At 43.4% G+C, this 23,207-nt stretch overlaps 2 protein-coding genes and 1 long non-coding RNA gene across 7 annotated transcripts in view; 1 reads left to right on the top strand and 2 right to left on the bottom strand.

Moving 5' to 3' along the window:
• ALKBH8 (alkB homolog 8, tRNA methyltransferase) overlaps positions 1 to 5,631 on the bottom strand; it is a 51,859-nt gene extending 46,228 nt beyond the window's left edge. Inside the window, exons 1-2 of the mRNA XM_075490998.1 lie at positions 5,572 to 5,631; positions 2,962 to 3,102 (exon numbers count right to left, since the gene is read on the bottom strand). Coding sequence (XP_075347113.1) covers positions 2,962 to 3,102; positions 5,572 to 5,589 — 159 coding nt within the window. The 5' untranslated portion in view covers positions 5,590 to 5,631. The remainder of the gene's footprint in view (positions 1 to 2,961; positions 3,103 to 5,571) is intronic.
• A 5,091-nt stretch (positions 5,632 to 10,722) lies between these two features.
• On the bottom strand, positions 10,723 to 17,679 carry LOC142404334 (uncharacterized). The gene is made up of 3 exons (XR_012773821.1): positions 17,549 to 17,679; positions 11,691 to 11,835; positions 10,723 to 10,917 (listed from the first exon to the last, which is right to left on the bottom strand). It is a non-coding gene; the product is annotated as an uncharacterized LOC142404334 (long non-coding RNA).
• ELMOD1 (ELMO domain containing 1) overlaps positions 17,542 to 23,207 on the top strand; it is a 50,674-nt gene continuing 45,008 nt past the window's right edge. For 4 of the 5 annotated variants that reach the window (XM_075490996.1, XM_075490992.1, XM_075490995.1 and 1 more), the window contains exon 1: positions 17,542 to 17,677. The gene's annotated coding sequence lies outside the window, so the exon portion shown is untranslated. Of the gene's footprint in view, positions 17,678 to 17,712; positions 17,845 to 23,207 lie in introns of those variants that run through there. The other variant, XM_075490993.1, reaches the window with a different exon arrangement.

The following is a 23,207-nucleotide window of genomic DNA, read 5'->3' as shown; positions in this document are numbered from 1 at the left end:
AGACATTTAAGTCCCTTTTTAAGGCCAAATGAGGAGGCAGTCTTGAAGTTTTGATGGAGCTCCAGTGACTCCAAACAGCTAGCAACAATTTATTCAAATTGACTCCATGTAACACCTTTCCAGAAAGCTTTCAGACAATCTTTTCCTTAAAGTCTATAAATGTTCTATGACCTTTTCTGAAGGCAGCTGGTAAAGTGTTCAATTGTTTCAAATGATAGCATTTCACTTCTCTAAAAGACAGAAAATTAGGTTTAAAACTGAAGAGAAGGATTATTTTAAAAAAATTTATATAGTGAGCACGCCCAAGGTACTGCTGTGATTATGCCTATTGTGATGGATCTGTTAACGCTTGTTCTTAGCACTGCATCAGGCTGTCCGTTACTGATCATGTTTTTCAAAGGTGACCACATTATTAATGTTATTTTCTAGACTGTTATTAATCATACAATCACAGAATCTTTTAGGTTGGAAGAGACCTTTAAGATCATCAAGTCCAACCATGAACCTAACACTGCCAAGTCCACCGCTAAACCATGTCCCTAAGCACCACATCTACACATCTTTTAAATACCTCCAGGGATGGTGACTCCACCACTTCCCTGGGCAGCCTGTTCCAATGCTTGATAACCCTTTCGGGGAAGAAATTTTTCCTAATATCCAATCTAAACCTCCCCTGGCGCAACTTGAGGCCATTTCCTCTCGTCCTATCACTTGTTACTTGGGAGAAGAGACCGACCCCCACCTCTCTACAACCTCCTTTCAGGTAGTTGTAGAGAGCAAGAAGGTCTCCCCTCAGCCTCCGCTTCTCCAGGCTAAACAACCCCAGCTCCCTCAGCCACTCCTCACAAGACTTGTGCTCTAGACCCTTCACCAGCTTCGTTGCCCTTCTCTGGACACGCTCCAGCACCTCAATGTCTCTCTTGTAGTGGGGGGCCCAAAACTGAACACAGGATTTGAGGTGCGGCCTCACCAGTGCCGAGTACAGGGGGACAATCACTTCCCTCGTCCTGCTGGCCACGCTATTTCTGATACAAGCCAGGATGCCATTGGCTTTCTTGGCCATCTGCGCACACTGCTGGCTCATATTCAGGCAGCTGTCAACCAACACCCCCAGGTCCTTTTCCACCAGGTGGCTTTCCAGCCACTCTTCCCCAGGCCTGTAGCGTTCCATGGGGTTGTTGTGGCCCAAGTGCAGGACCCGACACTTAGCCTTGTTGAATCTCATACTATTGGCCTTGGCCCATCAACCCAGCCTATCCGGATCCCTCTGTACAGCCTTCTTCAAGCAGATCAACACTCCCACACGAGTTGGTGTCATCTGCAAACTTACTGAGGGTGCACTCAATCCCTTCATCCAGATCACTGATAAAGATATTAAACAGAACTGGCCCCAATACTGAGCCATGGGGAACACCGCTTGTGACCAGCTGCCAACTGGATTTAACTCCATTCACCACAATGAGGGGAAGGGCCACGTGTAGAGGAAATGCAGAGACTCAAACCACTGCTTTCACTGGCTGTAGGCACTTCATCTACGAAGACCGTCACTACACAACAGTAGCATGTACAGCAACTGATCACGTTCTCCTGACTGAGCAATTTCAATATAATCAGACTCTTGCACAAAGCCTGAAAGCATTTTCTGTATTCTTGACACAAGTTTATCACTAGCACTATGATTTTGTTTTGTACATCACTTATTCAAATATTCTGTCATCAATGAGCATCTTGTTGGACCCAAAAATTACTCTTTGGATAGATTAGATGAATAATTTGCTATCTGGGGCAGTGTTAAGGGGAACAAATCCTGGATTACGGACCCATTGCCAAGCAACACTAGGAAAACACAGGCCCTGCTCCAAAAAGCTTATGATATACAGAAGACTACTGGGTCATTTTAGCATATGCTTATGTGGTGTGAAATCTGAGTGAAGACTAAGCCAAATTTTGTTACAAAAGAGGATAAAGCTTTAACTGATGTTTCCATATTTGAATGGAAAGAACTGGCAGGATCAAGATGAACAAGGCTAGAGTAAATCATACTGTTCTACAGTGTTTCAAGCTATTAGCATCTCCCCACAACTGACGGAGTGAACTCTAAACTCTGTCTCTAAATTATTCCCTTTCTGTCTGCAAGTTCCTGTCACTTAGTTTTTGCTACACCAGTATCTGTGAGGTCACCCTCTGATCTGCTGTAACTCTATTGTGGCAGAAAACTACAGATCAAAAAGCCGAGTAGTTTTCTGTTAGGCTAGGGAATAAAGTGGCTTATGGTAAAGTTCATGGAGCATCATAAGCAAGCAGAATTCCCTCCTATCTTGTCCCCTATTGTGCAAGAGAAGAGAAAGTTATCCCCTTTTCAACAGCTGCAACTCAATCAGTTCAACTCCCACAGAACCACAGCCTAGATCAATTTAGGTGAAGAAAACAAAGTGGAAAAGATTTCTAAGATAGACATGTTTTTAACAGGGAGTTTAAATGAGACAAATCATACTTGATAAAGTATAGAGGAAAGAATGATACAAAAGCTAAAAGCCAGAGAAGAAAAGCAATCACACACAGAGAAAGAAAAGAAAAGTTTATCTACTTCAACAAGGTAACATTTCCCATGCTTTCTCCTCCTCCCCAAACCAAGGAACTACTGTTTCAGGTTAAAAAAAAAAACAAAAAAAAAAAAACCAAACCAAAAAACCACCACACACACAACCAAAAACCAACCAACAACAAAAAAAAAAAACACACAAAAAAAACCCCAACTTATCCAAAGGCCATCAAAGTCTCTCCACAGACACTAAACTGCTGAAGTACAGTTCTGCTTTGAAATCAAAGAGGCACAGAAAACCCTCAATCTCAGGAAGTGCATTTTGGAGGAGAACTGCATTTTAGACAAAGCATATGTGAGAACAGAACACAGATATGCAGCATTTTCACACTACAAACAAAATCAGAACTGCCAGTCACCTGTGTGGCATAGGAGATGCACTCAATGCCCTCATGTCTCATCAATGTATGCTGAGCTCTGACCTGTTTCCTCAATACCTTCTTCTTCATTTTATGGACTTTCAAATGATTTTCGCTGGTTTTAACTTCCATGCTGGTGATCTGGGAAGCAGAAGTAACAACACATAGTAAGTGTCCTGCTTGAAAAATTACATACTTCAGTCTGCTCTAGAGAGATAGCCTCCCCATCTCCTATGTCAGCTCTAAGATAGTAATAGGACTTTCAATAATTCCAGATTTTATGAATTATTTGGGGCTGACAAAACTGAGTCTGCAAAGTATGGTTTTCCTCATCTCCGAAGTTTTGTTATTAAACTCTCTTTTGTTAAGAAGATCCCTCCTAAAAATAAAGCTTTTTATAAAGACTGCTATGATGCTGGATTTCATCTTCCCGTTTGTCTCTTCTTCTTCACTCCTTTATTCACAATATCACTACATCTATTTGCAGTTTTTAACCTGCCTGCCCCTCCTGTTTTCACATAGTAGTTGCAGTTAATTTCCTTCTCTCTACAGTCTCTCCAGAGCAGAACAAGAGAAAAAAAAAAGTATGAAAAGAGGCATGAAAAGTTTACATCAAGTACATTCCCCTAAGTGCATCCAATGGGTTACCCTTACCAGGATTCATCTGATTTGCAGGCTTGTTCAGCAAGCTTACCATGACCGAGCTGTCCAATTAACAGATTTGGTCCAAAAGGCTTGGCCTGCCCAACTTTATTTGCCATACACAGATGAATAGAGGCCAATAGCTTTACAGACTGCCCATGTGCAGGTTTTTATCTTCTGGGGAGGGGAACAAGCAGTCTCAAACTACTTCACAGGAAAGTATAGGAGAAACATATTTGATTTGGTGAGGTGGGATTACAGAAAGAGAATAAAAGTATGGGATGGGTTTACTCTTTGGAACCATGTGAATCTGGTTCAGAAGGAAAAGCAGGGAGGCTATGTACATCACCCATACCAGTCAGACCACTGTCATGCAGCCTCAGCAGAACAGACCCAGCCAGAAGAAATGGATATCGAACTGAAAGGCTCAGGCCTCTCCCACCTACCAAAGACTCCATCTGATCTCAGGGCTCAGGGAAACAGCAGCTCTCAGTTTAGTCAGGTCCTCACAAAATCCCACATTCTCCAGGCAACAGACAAGAAGTCATGGCATAGAATATTTGACAAACTAGCACAGAAACTGAAGTTGAAAGACTATGTTCCATCCTTTCATAACCTCTGAGCTAAACAACAGAACAAGGGACAGACAAGGTGTGACTCAGCTGCCTGAACAACAGCATTTAAAACTAGCAGAGGTGCCCTACCCCACACTGCCTGGCCTTTCACCTGCTGCTCAAGAAGCTGAAGACTTTCCCCACACGCTGTGTCATGCTTGCCAAGGTGATGCAGATGCCTCCAGCCACTGAAGGCATCTCAAACAGCATTACCTGCTTTGCTGAGACAACAGAACCTTCCCTTGGTCTCTGTCTGAACCAGGCCTAAACTCTCTGCTTTGTCTGTTGCATCATTACCTGAGGCTCAATTCTGCAGGCACAGAAAGCAACAGTCTGCCTTGATTTTCAAGTTAAAGAATCACAGTCAACTGTACAGAACTGGAAAATTTTATTTGGTAGCACCTCACACCCCCTTTACAAAAGCCAATGTGACTATAGAAGAAAAAGCATGCAGGAGTGGATTATCCAATTACTGTTATCAGCTCCTTTCATGAGTATTAAGAAAAAGTAGCTCCTGAAAATACACTGAAACAGTGCCCCCTTGCAATGCTAGCTCATCACACAACTAGCCTGAAATTACTACAAAGGTTAATGTAAAGTTTTAATGTAATGGGGGAACCTCATTTGCTGTAGAAGCCACTTCTGAAAATTAAAGTGCATCGTTACTGAAGTGGAGCTAAACGGCAGCTGTCAGCAGAGGGAGCACCACGCTCAGTTATAAAGTTTGGCAGTTCATTATTCAGTTTTGGCTTGGGTTTGTGCCGCAGACACGTAAACACAAATGCATGCAGACACTGCATGCACACAGACATCAAAACTCGTGGAAAAAATTAAAATTCAGGAGCTGTTGTGCGGAGATTTAAGAGTTCCAGCACTGGCCAAATACGCCTGAAAGCGCCGGTATCTTCCTGCGGTTATCCCCGCTGCATCTCTGCCAGTGACAGCCAGCACTTAAACCTCGCACCGACAGCCCTCAAATTCATGCGCTCTGGACACTCGTTAAAAATAATGATAATAGGAATAACAAGAAGTATGTGCGCATGCTGTTCTGCCCTGAATAAACCGGGGGGAGAGGGTTGGTCGTGGTGGTGTAAAAGCTGCGAGGCAGACACAGGGGTTGACTTGGCCTTGCCTCCCCTTCACACCACCTCGCCCTGACAAGGACAGGGCCAGAGCCAGGCCGCCGCAGGCCCGGCTCCCCGGCACACGGCGGCGCGGTGGGGAGGGAAGCCCGCGGCAGGGGCCGCCCGCGCTCCCGACACCTCCGCGGTGCCCCGCCTGCTCCCCCTCCCTCACCCGGGAGCCGGGCGGTGCGGGCGCTGCAGCCCCGGGCCCGGCCGACGCAGCACGTTACCTGGCTGGAGGCGGCCATGTTGGGGCAAGGCAGGCAGCCCGCCACCGCCTCCGCCGCTCCGTCATGGCGGCGCCCCGCCCCCGGTCCGCCCCGGGCGGGTGGGTCCTCGCTGCCTCCCGGGCGGCAGGTCCCGTGGGAGTCTTTTCCGAGGTAAAACACCTGCTACGTTATCGAGGGGGGAAGGAAGCAAACACTCTCCGACAGGAAGCGGTGTGCTGCGCCAGGTTTTCCTGAGCGCCGGCGAGGGTCCTGAGGCAGCGGTCAGGCGGTTCCTCGGAGGAAGCATGTCCGTGTGCGGAGCCTGTGCTCACAACGCTGAGGGAAACCTGGGAGTGTAACGAGGGGGAGGAGGGTTAAGTGGCCTTCTTCAGCCTCCCGCCTTGGACACACGCGTATTGCAGCTGTTCCATATCCTCATTTCTGCTCACCCAAATGCCACCCGGCTTCGCTTGCCTGCAGGCCCTGCCCTTGCTACCTTTTTCTCTCCCAAGTAGAGCCTGCTCCTTGTCATCCTCCTTCCCATCGATAAAGTCTTCTTCCAAGTCCACAACAGAAGTAAAGTGATGTTTGAACCCCCACCTCAGCCCCACGCCTGGCTCTGCTCCTTCACTGAGGGCAATTCAGGGCAGAGCCTCCTCTTCCACAGGGGATCCCAAAACAGGCACATCCACACAGCAGATTAGAGACAGCTTCCCCCAGGCTGAGGTGCTCACCCAAAGAGACCATCACCTAGACAGGCCACCATCACAGCAGCACTGATCACATTACCTTTAGCACATCCCATGCTAGGGACAGAGGAAGACAAAACCATGCCAATGCAGCCAAGGCCGCGTGAAGACCAACCCTCTGGTTGTATGTATATATTTCCTCACGTCACTCTTCAGCTCGCTAGCACTCCCACTAAGGCTGTTTAATAAACCTGTGCTATTGAGTAACCTGTGCCTCGCTGGAAGGAAGCACCTGTGCAGCTTGCTGCCTCCCTGCACAAGAAAGTGATCCCTTAAATCAGAGATAGAGTAAGTTTTCTCTCGCCTTCCTTTTTCTCTGCCATTGTAGACTAACCAAGCTTCATGCTATGCCCCTAGATCAACACAGTGCTTTCCCCCTTCTTTATCCAAAATACTGAAGTTCAGCATTACCTACTTTTTCTGTCTTTACCTGACAAATATTCTACTTCTCACTGTAGCTTATTACCTAAAAACTGTCTTTTTTTTTCTCTCTCTATTTAAATACCAAGCTGATTTTTCTTTTCCTCCCTCAACCTCCTGTGGGTATTTAACCTTCCTCAAGATCAATTAGGTGTGGGATTCCCAGATGGGTGGTATGTAAGGTGACTGATGAGCCTGAAAACCTCTAGTCAGAAGCCAGCTCCTCAGCTTTGTCCCAGATCCATGCTCTGGAAGAGTCTACCCATGCTGTTAGGTAGGGCTGTGCTTGCCCAGAAAAAAAAAATATCTTTCTCTTTCCTTTGGAGCATATACCATGCCCTGCGCCAGGGACGCAACTATTGCATGTGCAGGAGGTACAAGGACACTAAGTATGTGAGGCTGATAGGGCACATCCACCAGGCTGTGAAGGTAGTCAGAAAGGTGGTCCAGCTTCTGTCCTTCCACCACAATCTGTGGCATTACATCACTCTCCACCTTTGACCTACACAGTGGGTAGCAAGGTATTGTGATAGCACAAATCTTTTGCTTAAGTTTTTTTGTATGTACAGTGTGAATATTAACTACCTACCTAGTAAGAGTATAGCAGGGAGCTTGTTAACCTTTGCAAGCATTAAGCATTAACATCATCTGGTCTGTTTGTAAGCCAGAATGAATGGAGGGAAAGAACAACCAGGCAACCTCAACAGCTGCTGTCTCTATCAAAATATTCTCTGAGGCCCTCAGCCCTGAAAACCACCAAACCTGAAAGCTACTGAAAGGATGATCCTAATGAAATCAGTTTATAATTCATTACCAATCTGTTCTGACAAGTGGAAAATACCTGCCCAAAGGTTGTTTCTGTTAAGTGCCCATGTTCCAGTTCAAAGCCCTGATTATGTGGGCTCTCCATTCTTCTACTTGGCTGTCCATGTGTGGTTTATCCTACTGGGATGCATTGTTAGTAGGTGAGAAGTAGAACTTGGGCTTAGTGGAACATTACCTCTCAGAGCACAAACTACAAGGTCTGGCAGCTGCCTGACCCTGTGTTTGCCAGTCATCGTTTGGGTTTATTCTGCTTTATTATTTTGAAAATTGCTTTCTGGGGGAGAACAGACTCACTGTGTATTTTTTTTCTTGAAATATCTCTGTATGTTTAGCATTGGTCAAGAATGTGATGCATATTGCAATAACATTTCCTTTGTAAATGCATAAAGATTTTACTTCTATAAACAACATTCTTACATAGGAAAATTCACCAATTAAAAGGAAAATAGTTAAAGGCTGGTTATGGGGTTTTTAATACAAGCTTATTTTGGTCAAACCAGAACTGTTATTCCCTTTATAATTTAAGCCCTGAAGCACTGTGCAGTCCCTTCTCACGCTAGATAACACAGGTACAGACTCCTCCTATAGATACCACAGTGCTTATTGACCACAAATAAAAATACATCTCCATATAGTTAACAACATTGTCACTGACTAACCCACAAAATAGTTCGCAGAAGTGAGGATTCAAATATATCTACATTTGTTGTTAATATAATCTCTGATTAAAAGTGCTTTGGGAGAAATCTCAATATTTTAAAAAAAAATCCAATTTTTATAATGATAGTATTCTGGTTTTAAAATTCAGCAAATATTCTAGTTTGAAACTAAGTTTTCATAGTTTTCTTAAGCAAAAAAAAAGATGTTTATATGAGAAAATTTTGGCTCTGGCTCTTTTTTTTTTTTTAAATTGATAGCCAGGAAACATGTCTTCTAAAGCAGAATGTCATCCTCCCATTTACTCATGGGTGAGAAATAAAATGCTGCTGACTTTTCCCAGGAGGAAATTACAATACTCACTATGCTGTTAGCTATTTTATCTTTGCCACATTCCCAGGGAGAGTCAAGGCATTTGTCTATTCCTTCTAATTCCCCATCCACTTCGTATGATAGTAAGTGAACAATTCTATTTCCTTCAACAAACTAGAGGTTACTGGTTCGTACATGGAAAGACAATCTTACTCCTTTGTATACCAATGCAAGCCAAGCTGTGCTTTAGCCTAATGTGATCACACTGGATTTCCATCACTTTCAAACCCAATTAAAAGAAAATTACAGGAAGATAGTAGGATTTGCTGTATCAAATCTCTTGATTTAAGAAGCTGCGGTTTAAGAATCATGACAAATAGGATATGTTTCAGGATAGCAGTTTGTTACAGAAATAAGAAGAAACCTCTTAGCATAAAATCCGGCTCAAAACCACCCATGACTAGTACTGTAGAGGAGTACTATAGTAAATGATGAGACACAAGATGAATTGTTTTAGGAAAGCATTCATGTAATAGTTAAGGACTTTGACAAATATCTGTTGACCTAAATTCAAAATGTGCTACCGCTGCTGCTTGCAGTAGTAAAATTCTCCATAACAAACCCCTGCAATGCCAAAGGCTTATATTTTTTAGGATGATAGCAAGGCTGGCTCTGTGCTGCATGTCATTTTGATTCTGCATTTGTGCTGTTCAATGCTAGATTTCATATTTATTTCTAAAAAAGAAAACCAGCCAAAAAACAACTTTAAGAATTTCTTAGCAATTGCATAAGACCAAAAAGAGACATGAGGAATCTAGGCCCTGGTAAAATCAATGGGAGTTGTGCCAGTTATTACAGTGAAGGCAGGTTTTATCCTTATTTTCAAATACTAGCAAACAAAAATATTTTATTCTCAAGAGACTTAAAATGTCAAGTAATATCAGTATGCTTTCTGATTTCTAAGCTTTAGGCTACAGTCTCTTCATACCTCCAAGCTTTTTTCCACAAACATAAGACTTTGGAGTACTTCTTTTTTGCTTTCCTTTAATAAAAGCTGAAATTTTCCTGAAATCTCTAGACTCAGAGTACTGGAACTTTAAGAAATATATTAAATAGCATAAATCTCATGATAAAATGTAAGATTTGGCAATACTGGTTTTGTGGCACAAATGCATGATTATTGGCAGGTTCACTTCCATCGTTACAAGATACCATCCTCTTGTGAAGCAGGTTTCTTTGGCACAACACCACAACTTTTTCTGAGCAGGCAGATTTCAGTTCTGTGTGGGACAGCTACAGATCTTGTCATCCAGAGAACCAAACTGGTCAGTGAATGTTTAGGATTGGCCAGAGGTTAGCTAAATTGAGCACTTCTGCTATGCCATGAGATTGCATTAATGCAATATAAGCACGTGTTATCAGAAGGTGCAAAGGTGTGCCTACATCGTTGGATCACCATTAATATCTCACTAGAACTGGGACCACAATTCTGTAGCCTTCAATAAACAGAAATTCTTTGATCCCTTCCTGGAGAGTCCTCAGAAAATTCCTGTGAACTTTCAGGCACAAGACAGAAATTACTGTAGTTATGATGTGCACGCCACACATCTGAAGACCTTTCATTATCGGTACTGCATCTCCAAAGCTCCAGCTCATGCAAAGTTCCTACAACATGTGCACACAGATGTCAACAAACAGAGAATTTCCTCATTTGATTAAGGAAGAATCTAAGAGATGTAAATTCCCTAGGCATAATTACTGGAAAGCATAATATCCATGAAGATCAACTAAAAGCTCCCAATGCAGTTCCCGATATGCTGTCTCCTGCCAGCTTTTTCTGCTCACATAAAACCTCTCAGTGAATGGTCCCCAGCCTTCCAAGTCCCACATGCACCAATACTAAGCAAATCATACATTGCAGGCAATCATTTTGCCCTCAGTTTTAATTTGGTAAATTTTCTCTGGCCATAAGCAGTCTTGAGACTTAGGACTTTAAATCTTTCCAAGGCTGTGCCTTCTCTGCTGTAAGAATACTACTGATATTTCCACTCTCTAGAAGAGGGGGCCTCCTGCAGTTTGGAGCGATGGGCCACTGTCAGCTTCTCATCAGGCACTATGCACCTTTAGCATCACACTTTTACCTGAAAACACTATAAAACTACAATACCACATGATAGGTCCATGGACTGTCTACCAGAGGCTTGGGGATGATTAAATCCATAAATCACTCCTGGAAACACTTCTCAAAAAAATTCGTGAATCCTCTGTTGGTTCTCTGCTGAACAGGAACTGCTGCTTTCACTGCCCAGGTGACTCTTTCTCTGCAATTCAGCCAAAGTCTAGGGAAGATCTTCTTGTGCCAGTCTAGTACACTTCCAGGGTGTCAGAAAAGTCATATGAAGTACTGAAAGAACCATACAAAATATTGATTTCCCTCCAAATTACTGAACCCATCAACACATGCTTTAGTTTAGCCTTGAAAGCAAGGTTGTTAGAAAGATTCAGACAAAATATTTCTGTTTCCTCTGGCACAAAGGCTGAAAATTATCATCTCTTCTTCAAAGCCTACACATGCTTTAACATTCTCTTCTTGCTCTTTATGCCTGTTTTCCATGATGAGGCAGGAAATATTGTTTTTTTGAATTACTGATTGTATTATATTATTCTCTTCTGGCCCTACAGTCAAAATCTTACACTAACCTGGCAAAACCCAGTTCTGTCACAAGCAATTAGGATTTGGTAGGCATTCAGAAAGCAATGCGACCCTACAACACAGGGATCCTCCCTGATATCTACACTAGGCAGGCCGTCTGCTTTCCTGCATATCCTTGGAAACCATGATTTCTCACAGTTATCCTTCAGGACATAAATGTATCAGAAGGACAATCCTGGAATATCAGGCAGTGAATTTGTCTACTTCATCAATCAATACATTTTTAAGGATACAGTGCTTGCAGTCCAGACACAATCTGCAAAGTTAATTTTTAAAGGCATAGTATCATTTACATACAGAGAACCAAATATTACATTTCCATCATAAGTTAGATCCTTGGTGCTTCCAGAGAGACTGGAGCAAATATTGCAATGTATTCCTTAGACTGGGACTCTATCCTTTCAGCCTGTTTCAGGCATCATCTCAGGAGGTCTCATTAGCTGTTGCTCATGCAATAGATTCACCTTCTTTGGAAGAAGAATAGCTGTGCAACTACAAGTTAAAATTTCCTACATGAAATCATGGTCAGTTTCTTGGGTCATCCCACTTGCTGCTCTTGTAATCCAGTTTTCATTGACTTCTCTGGATCTGTACGCATACTCAACACATCTGAAAAACAGAAGTTAAAAGTTTTTCAACTGAATAGGCCAAAAAAAAGGTGCATCTAAACTTTAGTGGAAATTCTTTTACAAACACCACTTCTCTGTGACTCAGTTTGCCAATCTGTATGACATTTACATAAATATTTACCCAACTCGCCAAGGGTTGTGAATTTTCATGAATCATTGTTTGTGTAACAGTTTGTAATCCTTCAATGAAACGTAGCATATGCATTCAGAGTATGGATCTGACTAATGGCAGAGGATAAATGAATAGATAAAAAATGATCACATCACTTTTTTTTCCCCTTGTTCAAAATTGGTTTCAAAGAAATTCTCTATTACAAATGCAAATCTTTCTTTTTCACACAGATGTAATATGGTTGGCACACATCTTAGTGAAGAAGATTAGGACACAGTCTGATGTTAATCAGCATGTTCAAATTTGTTCACTTTTATTAAGATAAAAAAGCAGGCATTGTTAGCATATAGTATTTGAAATTTATGTCTACATCACTTTATTTTACTCTTTCTATATAGAAATATCAAACAGAATGATTTAAATTAAAACATTATAACATTAAATGCTCTTAATTCATACATAGATGAAGTCCTTTCTGGTAAAATTCTTTGCTTCAAGAGACGGGTAACTAAATGAGCATACTGGCTGCTTCACTTAGCTGTCATCTCTCTATATGAGTAAGCCTGACACACTTCATCTCTCATGTTATCATCATCTACATGCTTTTGTTACTGTTTCCCGTGTTAAACTTTACGGCACCTTCAGTCAAAAGAGTACGAGTGAAACGAAGTGAGGCACTGTAAATGAACAAAATAACTAGGGGAGAGTTTTAAGAAATGATCATAAAGGTTGAGTGCAGACTGCTTTAGTTGCTATAATATCAGTGCACTAGAGCCATGTAATATACCATCTCAGGACAATTCTGTATTTGACACTTGTCCTGAGCTAGGCAGAAAGAATTGCCAGCCATTCAATATCTCAAAGTAGAGTGTTGACACAGATTTTAAGCATTGCAAAGATTATGAAATCATTGTGATACTTGAAATAGGTACTCAGACATAGCAAGAAAATAGTTTTTAATTTGGGGAACCAGATTTCTTAAGCAAACAAAATTATAGAAGTTAGAGATTGGAAATATATTTTGTCACCCCATCCTTCTCTTCACCACAGCAGGATGGTTCTTTATAACACACTTCTATAGTGTTCTGCAGCTTAATTGTAGGAATGCATTTTGGGGAGGAGGATATCTGCAGGGAAGTCCCCATACACCCATCAACTACACAGGACGCTGTCCTAGGAATGGAATCAGCACCTATTGGAATGGACATGGAGACCAAACGGGAATCCCTGACTGCATCACATAATTCAGGATCATGCTCACTACCTGAGCACTGCTTGGAATGGGGAGGAATGAACTACAAACCCCAGATCCCACCCAGTAAATCCCAGTGTGAATATACATGATTATATAGAGTAAAAATGAAAGGCTTATACATATGTTGTGCAATATCAAACATAAAACAGAGATGCTAACTCTTGCTAGCACATGAGTATCCTCAGATGAAAGGCTCCAAAACGGCGATAATTCTTACACATAAGCAAATCTACAGATGTTTAGGACTCTGTTTCTAGATTCTCATGGATCCCCAAGAGGGCCTGTTTCCATATCTTTTATATCTTTTTTTTTAATTTATTAGAAGTAAACTATAAAGCTCCAGGCAAATACATAAAAGTTTCTGGCTATGCTGACATAGGAGTAAGAACTGTATTGGGAGCACCTGTCCAGCTGCATATGTAGTACAGTCCAGCATCTGGAAATCGATTTACTATCGATATCTTTCACTACAGAGCTCGCAGTAGTTAACATACCTGTCACATGATTCCTGCTCCCACTGGCAGCCTCCGAGACTCCAGATTCTTCCCCTGCAATGATCCTTATGGAAATTTTTTTCAGCAAGTAATTTACACCCCAAATGCATGTGTGCAGAACAGTGACAAGCTGTGCTCAGACAAATGTTGTCCTCCCATCTGCACTTTTACCTGAGTGTCCTGTTCACCTGGACCATATAACACCTCCCAGAAGATATAGCCGGATGTTTGCTTGATGAAATCCTACACCTAAGGTAATCTGAGCTTGATTCTTCTCTGAACATCTTGACAAAAGCTGTAGTTAGCATCAGACTCACTAACTACAGCATTCTTTTGTCATCTGCTTGCTACTGGCTTTGGAAAGTCTCCACTTCACCACATACCAGTGTTTGGTCATTTCGTACAGAGGTCTAACACCAAGATCCCATACAGTTTCATATAAACATATGGGTTTCCAAATGACAACAGGTGTGATGCTTTTTCCTATGGACTGAGGGCAAATAGCTGTTTAAACTAAAATCAGACATCGTGTGTTCCAGTAGGCAAGAGTACTGGGAGAAAGGTATAGCCTTTTTAATGCAAAGCTTTTCCCCACAAGCAAAAAAGTTTGATCAGCTCAGTCAAAGTAATAAAGAAACACAGCAGCTGGTCTTGCAGTACTTAATCTACTATTGTTCCTTTGATATCGCAAGTATCATTATACTTAGCAGTATGCTTCCATTACAGCAATTCTCTTTTAAATGCACAGCACTGTCACCAATTGCCTAATGTATTATGATCTCTTAAATCACGCCTGGGTTAATAGAGCCAGAAGATCAAACACTAAGAAATAAAAAATAAAAACTTAGCTGATCCACAGGTCTCGGGAAAAGTGCTAGCAGCCTAAAGACAATGCCCAGCTGACAAAAGGGTCCCCTGATGCCCAGGGCAGGTGAGGAGGATTGAAAGCAGCCTGAGAAGGTTTTAATTTATGCTGAGAGTAGCTTGTCTCATCCTGAGTAAAACCTAAACAGATTGATAATCTGGATTACAGCTTTTGAAAACTGAGGTAAGAAAGTTCCATTATGTAAATAGGAGGGGGTTGGTTTTATTCCTCCCTTATCTTTCCTTACTACAACTTTTAAGACTATTCTGGGAGTACAAGGACTGTTAGGTAAAATATATTCTTTCTCTTATCTGTTTTAAGTAAAAGAATACAAGTGTAGCTAAAGTATTTCTGCTATCATCTGTATTGTCACAAAATGAAAAATGTTATTTGTTAAAAAGAAAACAAAATAATACTATGAAAGCATTAACTAAGACATAAATCCTTATGGTGCATTTAATAATGCTTGGGTGGCACGTCTTTTGAGAAAAGTGCTTGGTGGTGTCAAAACACATTAGGTTCTTCACAAGGACATAGTATGCGTACTCTTTATCAATCTTGTCTTTATCAGTAAATTGTGCAACAACAAGAGCTCCCATCCAAAATAATGAGGCACTTGAGCTTTTGATTTTTCACCAATATCCGAGCTAGGTATGTTGCTATCTGTTTTTTTGCTGCTTCTGTCAGCTTCTTTCCAATGCTAAATTAATCATGTGGGTGACCTTGCTGGTTTTTATTACGCACAGCAGGCCATATGAGCTATTGCAGGAAAAGTGTGACATTGCTCAACTAGTGGGGTCCTGTATCTATTTTTTCTAATATGTTTTTCACTGCCACTTCTAAATACAGGCTATATTTCTGCTATGATGCACAGTTTCTTTCATTTGCCATAAATCAAGAATAATTATGCTGTTAGAAGGAAAGTACAGCATAGTAAAAAGTTCTGTAACTGCATATAATCAAAAGAGCTGGGGGCTTTTTAATCCAGGCCCCTGTTAGCTTTAAAATGCTGTTTTGCCTCAACTTTTCATGAGAACAAGGATGCTGAATGTGGGAGGTGTAGTAATCCAGGTAACTTCCATCCCAAGACACTGAGTGAATAGGTACATCAAACTGCAATTTGATAACAAGAGACTTGTAAAAATCCAGTCAAGTCTGAAATGGCACTGCATGACTACAGTATAGCTATGTACTACTACTTGATTCCAGAGGATGGGCAGGAGGCCATCTGGAAACTCCAAACCCATTGGTCTGATCCCCTAAATTTGCCATACCAGTAAGGGACTGGAGTCAATGAGCCTTTCCAGCTTATTTTTTAAATTTCTCCACATTTGTGGACAAGAGTATGGTATCTGGGAAGGTAAGGCTACTTCTGTAGCGTGGATCTGGCTTTTCATGCTCATGATGCATCTTGTATAATTATGAATGAATTGTCTCACAAAGCTCTGTTCCCAGACTTAGTTTGGGAAGCATAACTGAACTCTGCTCCTGAAGCCCCTGAAAAGTTCCCCAATACTGGGTTTACTCTGTTCAGAGATGCAGTGACCTGCAGTGGTTCTTCCAACCTAGCGATAGAGCAGTCCCTGACGGGCTCAGGAACTGAGAGCAAGGATCTGTGTGTGTGAGGGGCAGGAATTCATTGGGATATAGAAATTAGAAACACTGTCACAATGCAGGAAACAGGAGAAAGAACTAGTTTTCTAGTTGCAGTGATGCATGGAATTAAGCTTGAAACCTTACTTTAGTGTGCAAAACATGAGGCAAATGGGAGATGAGGTAGTAAAGCTGCAGTCTGATACCCATCATTTAGCGGCTTCCTTTGAGCATTGGACCTTGGCTGTAGCAGAGGCTGCTGAGACCTGTCCCTGCCATTCAAGCAGCTCTGCAGATCGTGGCATCTGCCAGCCAGGTGCATGAGGCATGCTGATGTCAAGAAGTGGAAGAGAGGCTACATAGCTCTGGCTAGGAGGAGGATGAAGTAGCAGTCTGCTTTGCCTTGAGTGGAAGACATGAACAGCATTTCCTAGTCATTAAGTGTTTACCTTACTGACCCTAGTGTTTTCACCAGACTTCTTGAAAGTGACAGTTGATTATGGGCTCAAAATGACTGAAAAAGGAGATTCAGAAGAAATTAAACCATGTCCCTTTAACAGGCACGCAGAAAGCTATTTTCAGGTTAGGCATAGAAAACACTTTGAAAAAGAGGTTAATTAGCATTTTCAAAGGACATCTAAAACCCAAGACTATTGGACAACGCGGGGATGCCAAAGTGGCCTGACAACCTGCTTACAGCTTCAAAGGAACGTCTGGACAGATGCATGCAGCAGTAAGGATGAACAGAGACACGGACTGTTTGCTTAGTGGCAGTAGTTATAGCACTGGGCAACTTTAAATGATTCTGTGGATGCTTCAGACAACAGTCATTATTCCCTTGGAGGGGAGAGCCATATAAATAGACTGGCATGCCTGTGATCCTGATTAGCAGATTTTAAACTTTGAAGATCAAAAGCCTTCAGGATATACTGCTGAGGAAGAAGGGACGCTGATCTCCTTGACAGGTGGGTGGGACGGGCTATGGGGGCAGGGTGCCGACTCGCTGGATACTACCCTAGCTCGCTGGGACCTTAACTGTACCCCTGTGGCTAGACTCCCCTCAAGCGCAGACAGGTATCGCCTTCCCTCGGCAAGCGTGGGGAGGAAAGGTCTCGGAAATCCAGCTTCATTTTGGGACAGGGGAAGGTCAAAAAGGGAGGAGAGGTGCATCCGGGGCCGGGGACCGCTGGCAGACGGCGCGCAGGGAGCCAACGCGCCCGCGGGCGCGTTGGCTCCCTGCGCGCCGTCTGCCAGCGGTCCCCGGCCCCTTCCCCTCCCCGCGGGGCGGGCTCGGGCCCCGCCGCAGCCTCCCCCCGCGCTCGCCGGTAGGCGGCACCGCCACCCGCCTTCCTCCCTCCTCCTCCTCCTCCTCACCTTCGCCGGGCGCCGCGCCGGGTGACCCAGATCGCGGCGGCGGCAGCGCCGCACCCGCCCGGCGAGGCAGGACGGCCCGGGACGGCGGCTGCGCCGCGCCGCGCCGCGGGGATGTAGCGGCGGGGAGCGGTGAGTGCGCGGCGGCGGCGGCGGGCCCTGGCGGCGGCCCCGCGGGTCGCCTAGCGACGGGAGGCGGCTCCGGGCATCGCATGGCAGCCCCTGCGCTGCCCGCCCGGCGGTGGGAGCCAAGTTTTGCCCCTTTGAATGCGGGACTCTCCCTGGGAAGACCTTGCGGCGTAAGGAAACTGGGGGGCACGCTGGGTGGCTTGCGCATTTGGGGTTTTTTTTGGTTGATTTTTAAAATTTTATTCAATTTTTTTTTTAACGCCCCCATCCTTTGTAATTGGCGAAGGGACGGCTGGAGGAGGCCGGCGCCGGGCGGCAGCGGCTCTGCGGCTCCGCAGTGGGCTCCGCGCCCTGCCCCGGCAGCCTGCCCTGCGCTGGGGCCGCCGGCCTGGCTTGCCCCGTCGCCGCGGCAGGCAGCTGCCCTGAGGTCTGTGGAAGTTACACCGACATGTGGGCTTGATAATGATGATTTCTTTTTTTTTTTTTCATGGCACTCTCTTTTTCCCTGCCTCCCGTTCATCCCCCCGCATGGTCATTGTGTATTGAAGTTACACTTGCTCCTGAGTTAACTCTAGGATTGATGTCTGTAGTCTTTTATGTTTCTCTTTGTCCTCACCGTTTCTGCTTTTCTTACCGTTCCATGAAAATGGCTAAAAAAGAGTAGCTAAAGTGTATGTCAGAATGGGGGTGGGAGCGGGGGGGAAGAACAACACCCTTGTCCCAGTTCAGTCAACTCAACAGTCAGATCACAAGAAGCTGGTTTTTATGACAAAGGCGTTTGAAACAAAGGAGCCATTTTAGGAACGGAAAGAAATTTATTTTGTGGCTTGCATGCTTTAGGAAATCCAGGTTTTCATTATTCTCTCTTCTGCCCCCCACTATCCTAATTTATCCTAAAATTAAGTGGGATGGAAGAAATGGCATGTCTTAAATCCTGCATCATCCCTATGCACTACAGCAAGCTTACTGTTTGCCTTCTGTTTCAAACATTTCGTTATGCATTTTTAAAGAACATTATTTTGTACTGATAGATCCTTGAATAGTTGAAGCAGTTGAGTGTGCTTGTGACAAGAACATCTCGTCTCCCTAAGATGAGAACAGCAAAAGGCTTGTTATGTGCAGTAATTTGGTAGGTGTTGCATACTTATGTCAATTTAGCATATTTAGCAAAGCACAAGTACAGAGGATACATTGATTCTAAGGAGAGCCTGCTTTTCTCTGACTTTCTTAAAAAATGTGGGCCACTGCATTTCCAAACTGAACAAGTGGAGTTACATCTAGAAATATCTTTTGACTTGTTCAGTTCTCATAATTTGCACATAATTTTAAGCAGTATTTCAACTAAAACTAATGCAAAATCACATTGCTGTAGCAATTGACTTATCACCAAGCCTAATAGATGCTCGGAGACAGGAAGCCTATGATTTTCAGGAGTGAAATCATGTGACAGCATCAGATGCTGTATGTATCACTCTAGACAGAAAACCGGCAGAAAATACTTCCAGGAAAGCCCTAAACAATGGAAAAAACCCAAATGTATTCTGTTACATGATAACTTTCCTGCTGGTTTGCCGATACACAGTAAAACATGTTCTGCTAGTGTAGAAACCTGCTAGGGCTAAGCATATAACCAAAGTGTCTACGAGTCCTTTGCCTGCTCAGCTCTTGAGACAGGGCTTTATTAGCCATGGGACAGCATCACATTAGCCGTGCTGACACTTGTGAACCCAAGAATTTCCTCTGCTCAAACATCTTTCTGTCACTCTTGCCAGGGAATTGCAGCCCCTTGAGCTAAGCTATACTTAAGCAGGGAAACTTCAGGGCTATGTTACATTAGGTGGTTATTTTGTTATCTATCATCTCCCCTGCGCAAACAGAGTCTTGCTGCTGCTTGCAGTGATGGAAGCAGAGAAAATGCTGTTGCACAAATTCTAGTGTGTGGGGGGCTCCAGACTGCTGCTAGTATTTAAATCATCTTGTGTTTTAAAGCTGTCCGAAGAACTTGTATGTAGAGTTAAGCTGTGATCAGCTGTAACCAATGTTAACAAAAATTCTGTTTAGCTGTATAGACAGGGCATAAGTGCTATACAGAGCCAGGCAAGCTTTATTTTTCCCAAGGGGTCATTTGAAGTGTTAGCAGAAAATTGCAAGAAGAGCAAGCTTGGGCTGCCTAGAAATCAAATCCTGTTGGATTTAATGCCCTCTGGCTCATGAGAGTCTTTTTTTTTTTTTTTTTTTTTTATGAACATCTGCTCAGCCTTCTTGATTGGAAAGCTTGTTTTATTTGACATTCCTTTGAATTCTTTTGCTTGGTGATGTAGGCCAAAAGACTGCATGAAATATGTTACCCTCCTTGAATGCAGGCTTTGGGAAGGAGGCAAGAAGAGTAAACTCCAGGGTAGGGTTTGCTGGAATACTGGGAAGGAAGCCAGGCGGTGAGACTCCAATCAGGAAAGAAGGATAAAGTAAGGAAAAATAAAATGAAAAATGGGACTCATGTAAAGAGACGTGGAGAACGGTTGTGGCAGTGCAGGACTGAAGCTATGGTTTGGGCTTAGCATCCTCAGCATCCGCGTAACATGATATGAGCTCAGCCACATAACTGAGCTCGACTGCTGAGCTGCGTTGCACCGCAGGATTTGCCAAGCCTGAGCTTGAGATGGAAACGCTGCTTGTTCCTGCCAGGCAGTGGAAAGAGTTGTCTGACAGCAGAGGCTGCAGGAGCAGCTTCCTGAGTCACTTCTCAGTGGTACGTGGGACTGCATGAGCACTCCTTTTCGGGGCAAAGCAAGCATTTTAGTGGCAAACTGATCTGTTTGACTTTGCCTTGAAACAAATTATGGATATGTTTACACTAGCAATTTGGCTCGTGTCCAGCTTGAGTATCTGACACATCCTCTGGAGACCGTCTCCTGTTGCCTTGTGATGGTTCAGGTCTCAGAGCAGTCTTTCTACAAGAGACCTGAACTCTCCCGATGAAACTAAACCAGGAGTTTTCCTCTGGGAGCACTCCCAGTCAATTACGGAGTCTTGTGTGAAAGACACTGGTTTCTTAAAAGTACCTCTCAGCTGTAATTGAGTGAGCAGTTTTCATCCACTTTAGCATAAAACCAACGAAGAGCCCCACACCAAGTTTGTTAGCTTCAAACATTTCTGGCAGTTGGTTCTGGAGTGCTATGTCCCACTCCCCTGCAAAATGTGAGCAAACACTTCTCAGCTTTCTGTTACAGCTGAAAGGTCAGTCAAAAAGATAGTTTCCAGCACTTATAGAAGGTATAGTACCCGAGTGGAACCAAGTGGTTGGGCGTGGTGTTTTTAACATGTCCTAATCTGTCTGCAGATCCTCAGGCTGAGCACTGCCTTCTGGTTCAGCCAGCTACAGTCACAGGTGTACAACGGAGCCTGGAGAATAGGAGAAATACAGAAGGTGCAAAGACTGGAATTGAAAACAATCAGCATATTAAGCAGGTGAAATTGCAACTTGTTAGAGCAGATTTAGGAGGTACAGGGTACTGTGGTCCTCCTGACTATGTCTATAGGAAACTGTGTGTACCTGTAAGCTCTCCCCTCTCTGGTGGTATTGTACCTAGAATTACTTCACAGACATTTTTAGTCTTAATATACATGTCTACACTAATGTTTTAGCTGAGGCAGAGTGTGTTTTTGAAGCAAATGTCCCAGTTGTCCCTGCCTTTTTGTTCTTCACCTCACTTTGTGGACTAGTCTTGGAGCACCTGAGAATAAACAGGAGGAACCGTTTTGGGAGCACACCAACTGCAGCCTGGCATTCAGTCCCAGGGACCAGGTTGGAGCTACTCCAGCATCTGTATCAGGTGTTTTGTTTAAAAACAAACAGCCTTTCCCCTATCTGTGTGGTCTCAATTTCAAATGCTTCAAAAAACCATTTTTTTCCTCAGTAGAGGAAAAAAATTGGTCTGTTGGTCTGTGCTAGGCACCAATATAGCTGTAGCTCCTGTGGTAGGTCTGTATTTTGCTTCTCCAGGGAAGGATGCTCAGGTAGAGAGATTAAGGGACAGGACCAAAACTAAGAAAATGAGTTATACGAGGTCCTGTCTCCACAGCTCCCTGTTATCATGCTGCTAATCCACTCACAGTTGACTGATGTCTTCTGAAGGCGCATAAGGAAGAAAGGCTGTTTCTGGAAAGAATGCTTATTTAGTACTGTGTACAACTAGCTATCAATTTCACAAACATAGGAGTTATTCCTTAGCTTATACACCATCTGCCACACAAGCCCATATTGTGTGCCTGTGTCCAAGTCTGCCAAAAGTGAACTGATAAGTTTCCTAGGACCCCAAAATTGTGATGCTACTGGGATCGGCATATTGAGCAAGGGCTCCTGGGGCCAGTTCCAGATTGCACTGAAAACGAACAGAAGTTTTGCCACTGATTTTTTTTCTTTTTTTTTTTTTTAGTAGTTTTATTTATGTATTTAAAAACAAAAATAAATCCCTACCTTTCATTGTCCTCCAGGATGCTTTGGGTATTGAGACTTGTCCATGGTGTAGCAACAATTTGTTACTGCACTGATAATACTTGCATAATCAAGTGGGTGTGCAGGTGATAGGAATTGGGCACCTTAGTACAAAGCAGTCCTGTGGTCATGGAAACAGTAGTCCTCTTGCATAGCTCTGGTAGGCAGTTATAAGAGCAAGTCTCTTATTCCCTCTCCCACTCTGCTTTCACAAAGCCACATCCGTATCAACATTGGCTTGGATGTGTGCCATCAAACAGGTTGTGCCTCTGAAACACTAAGATCAATGTGGGGTTTGTTAAATTTGGGCTTGCTAGGCCTTCACGCTGTCAGTGTGAAAGCAGCCTGAGGAGAACAGATGGATTGAAGGAGGAAAAGAGGAGTTCTTGCTGAACCGCTTGAGGAAGGAAGAGGAGTGATGGTGCTCCCAGAGGAAGGTATGGAAAACAGGACATACCCTGGGCACAAATTAAGAAAAGGCCATGCAATCTGCCCCGACTATTTGGTGGGAGACCACAACAATATCTCCAAGGATCTGAGATAGTCATGTTCTTCTTTGAACCTTGTTTGTCCTGACCACCTACAGTACAAGTGTGTTGGGTCAGGGCTTGTTGTTTTTATACAACATCTTTGGAATCTTTAGGCACCTATATGCAAATGAAATGTCCTAGAACTGCTGGACTGAGGTTTCCCTTTGGAAGGGAAAAATGTTTCAGCATTTTTTTATACTACAGGCTGTTTTAGCTGGAGTGGCTTTTCTTCCCAGCCCCCCTTATTTATTGTGTTGTAGGGACTATTTGAAACTCTGGGGGATATTTTTCTTCCAGAGGGGGAGTCGAGTGGTGCAGCATGAGCAAGGGGAGCACTCTTGCTCTGTGCACTTGAACATACAGTTAACATCATATGCAAACCAAGCAATTCGGGACTAGATCTAAAGCATGAAAGATGAGATTGTGGTCACCGTTCAGTCCAAAAACCAATCAACCAACAAGAACAACAACAACAAAAAAATAAACCACTGAAAACAACCAACGCACT

Source organism: Mycteria americana, chromosome 1 (genome assembly GCF_035582795.1).
Source record: "Mycteria americana isolate JAX WOST 10 ecotype Jacksonville Zoo and Gardens chromosome 1, USCA_MyAme_1.0, whole genome shotgun sequence".
NCBI lineage: Eukaryota > Metazoa > Chordata > Aves > Ciconiiformes > Ciconiidae > Mycteria > Mycteria americana.
This window is presented reverse-complemented; position numbering and strand designations above follow the sequence as displayed.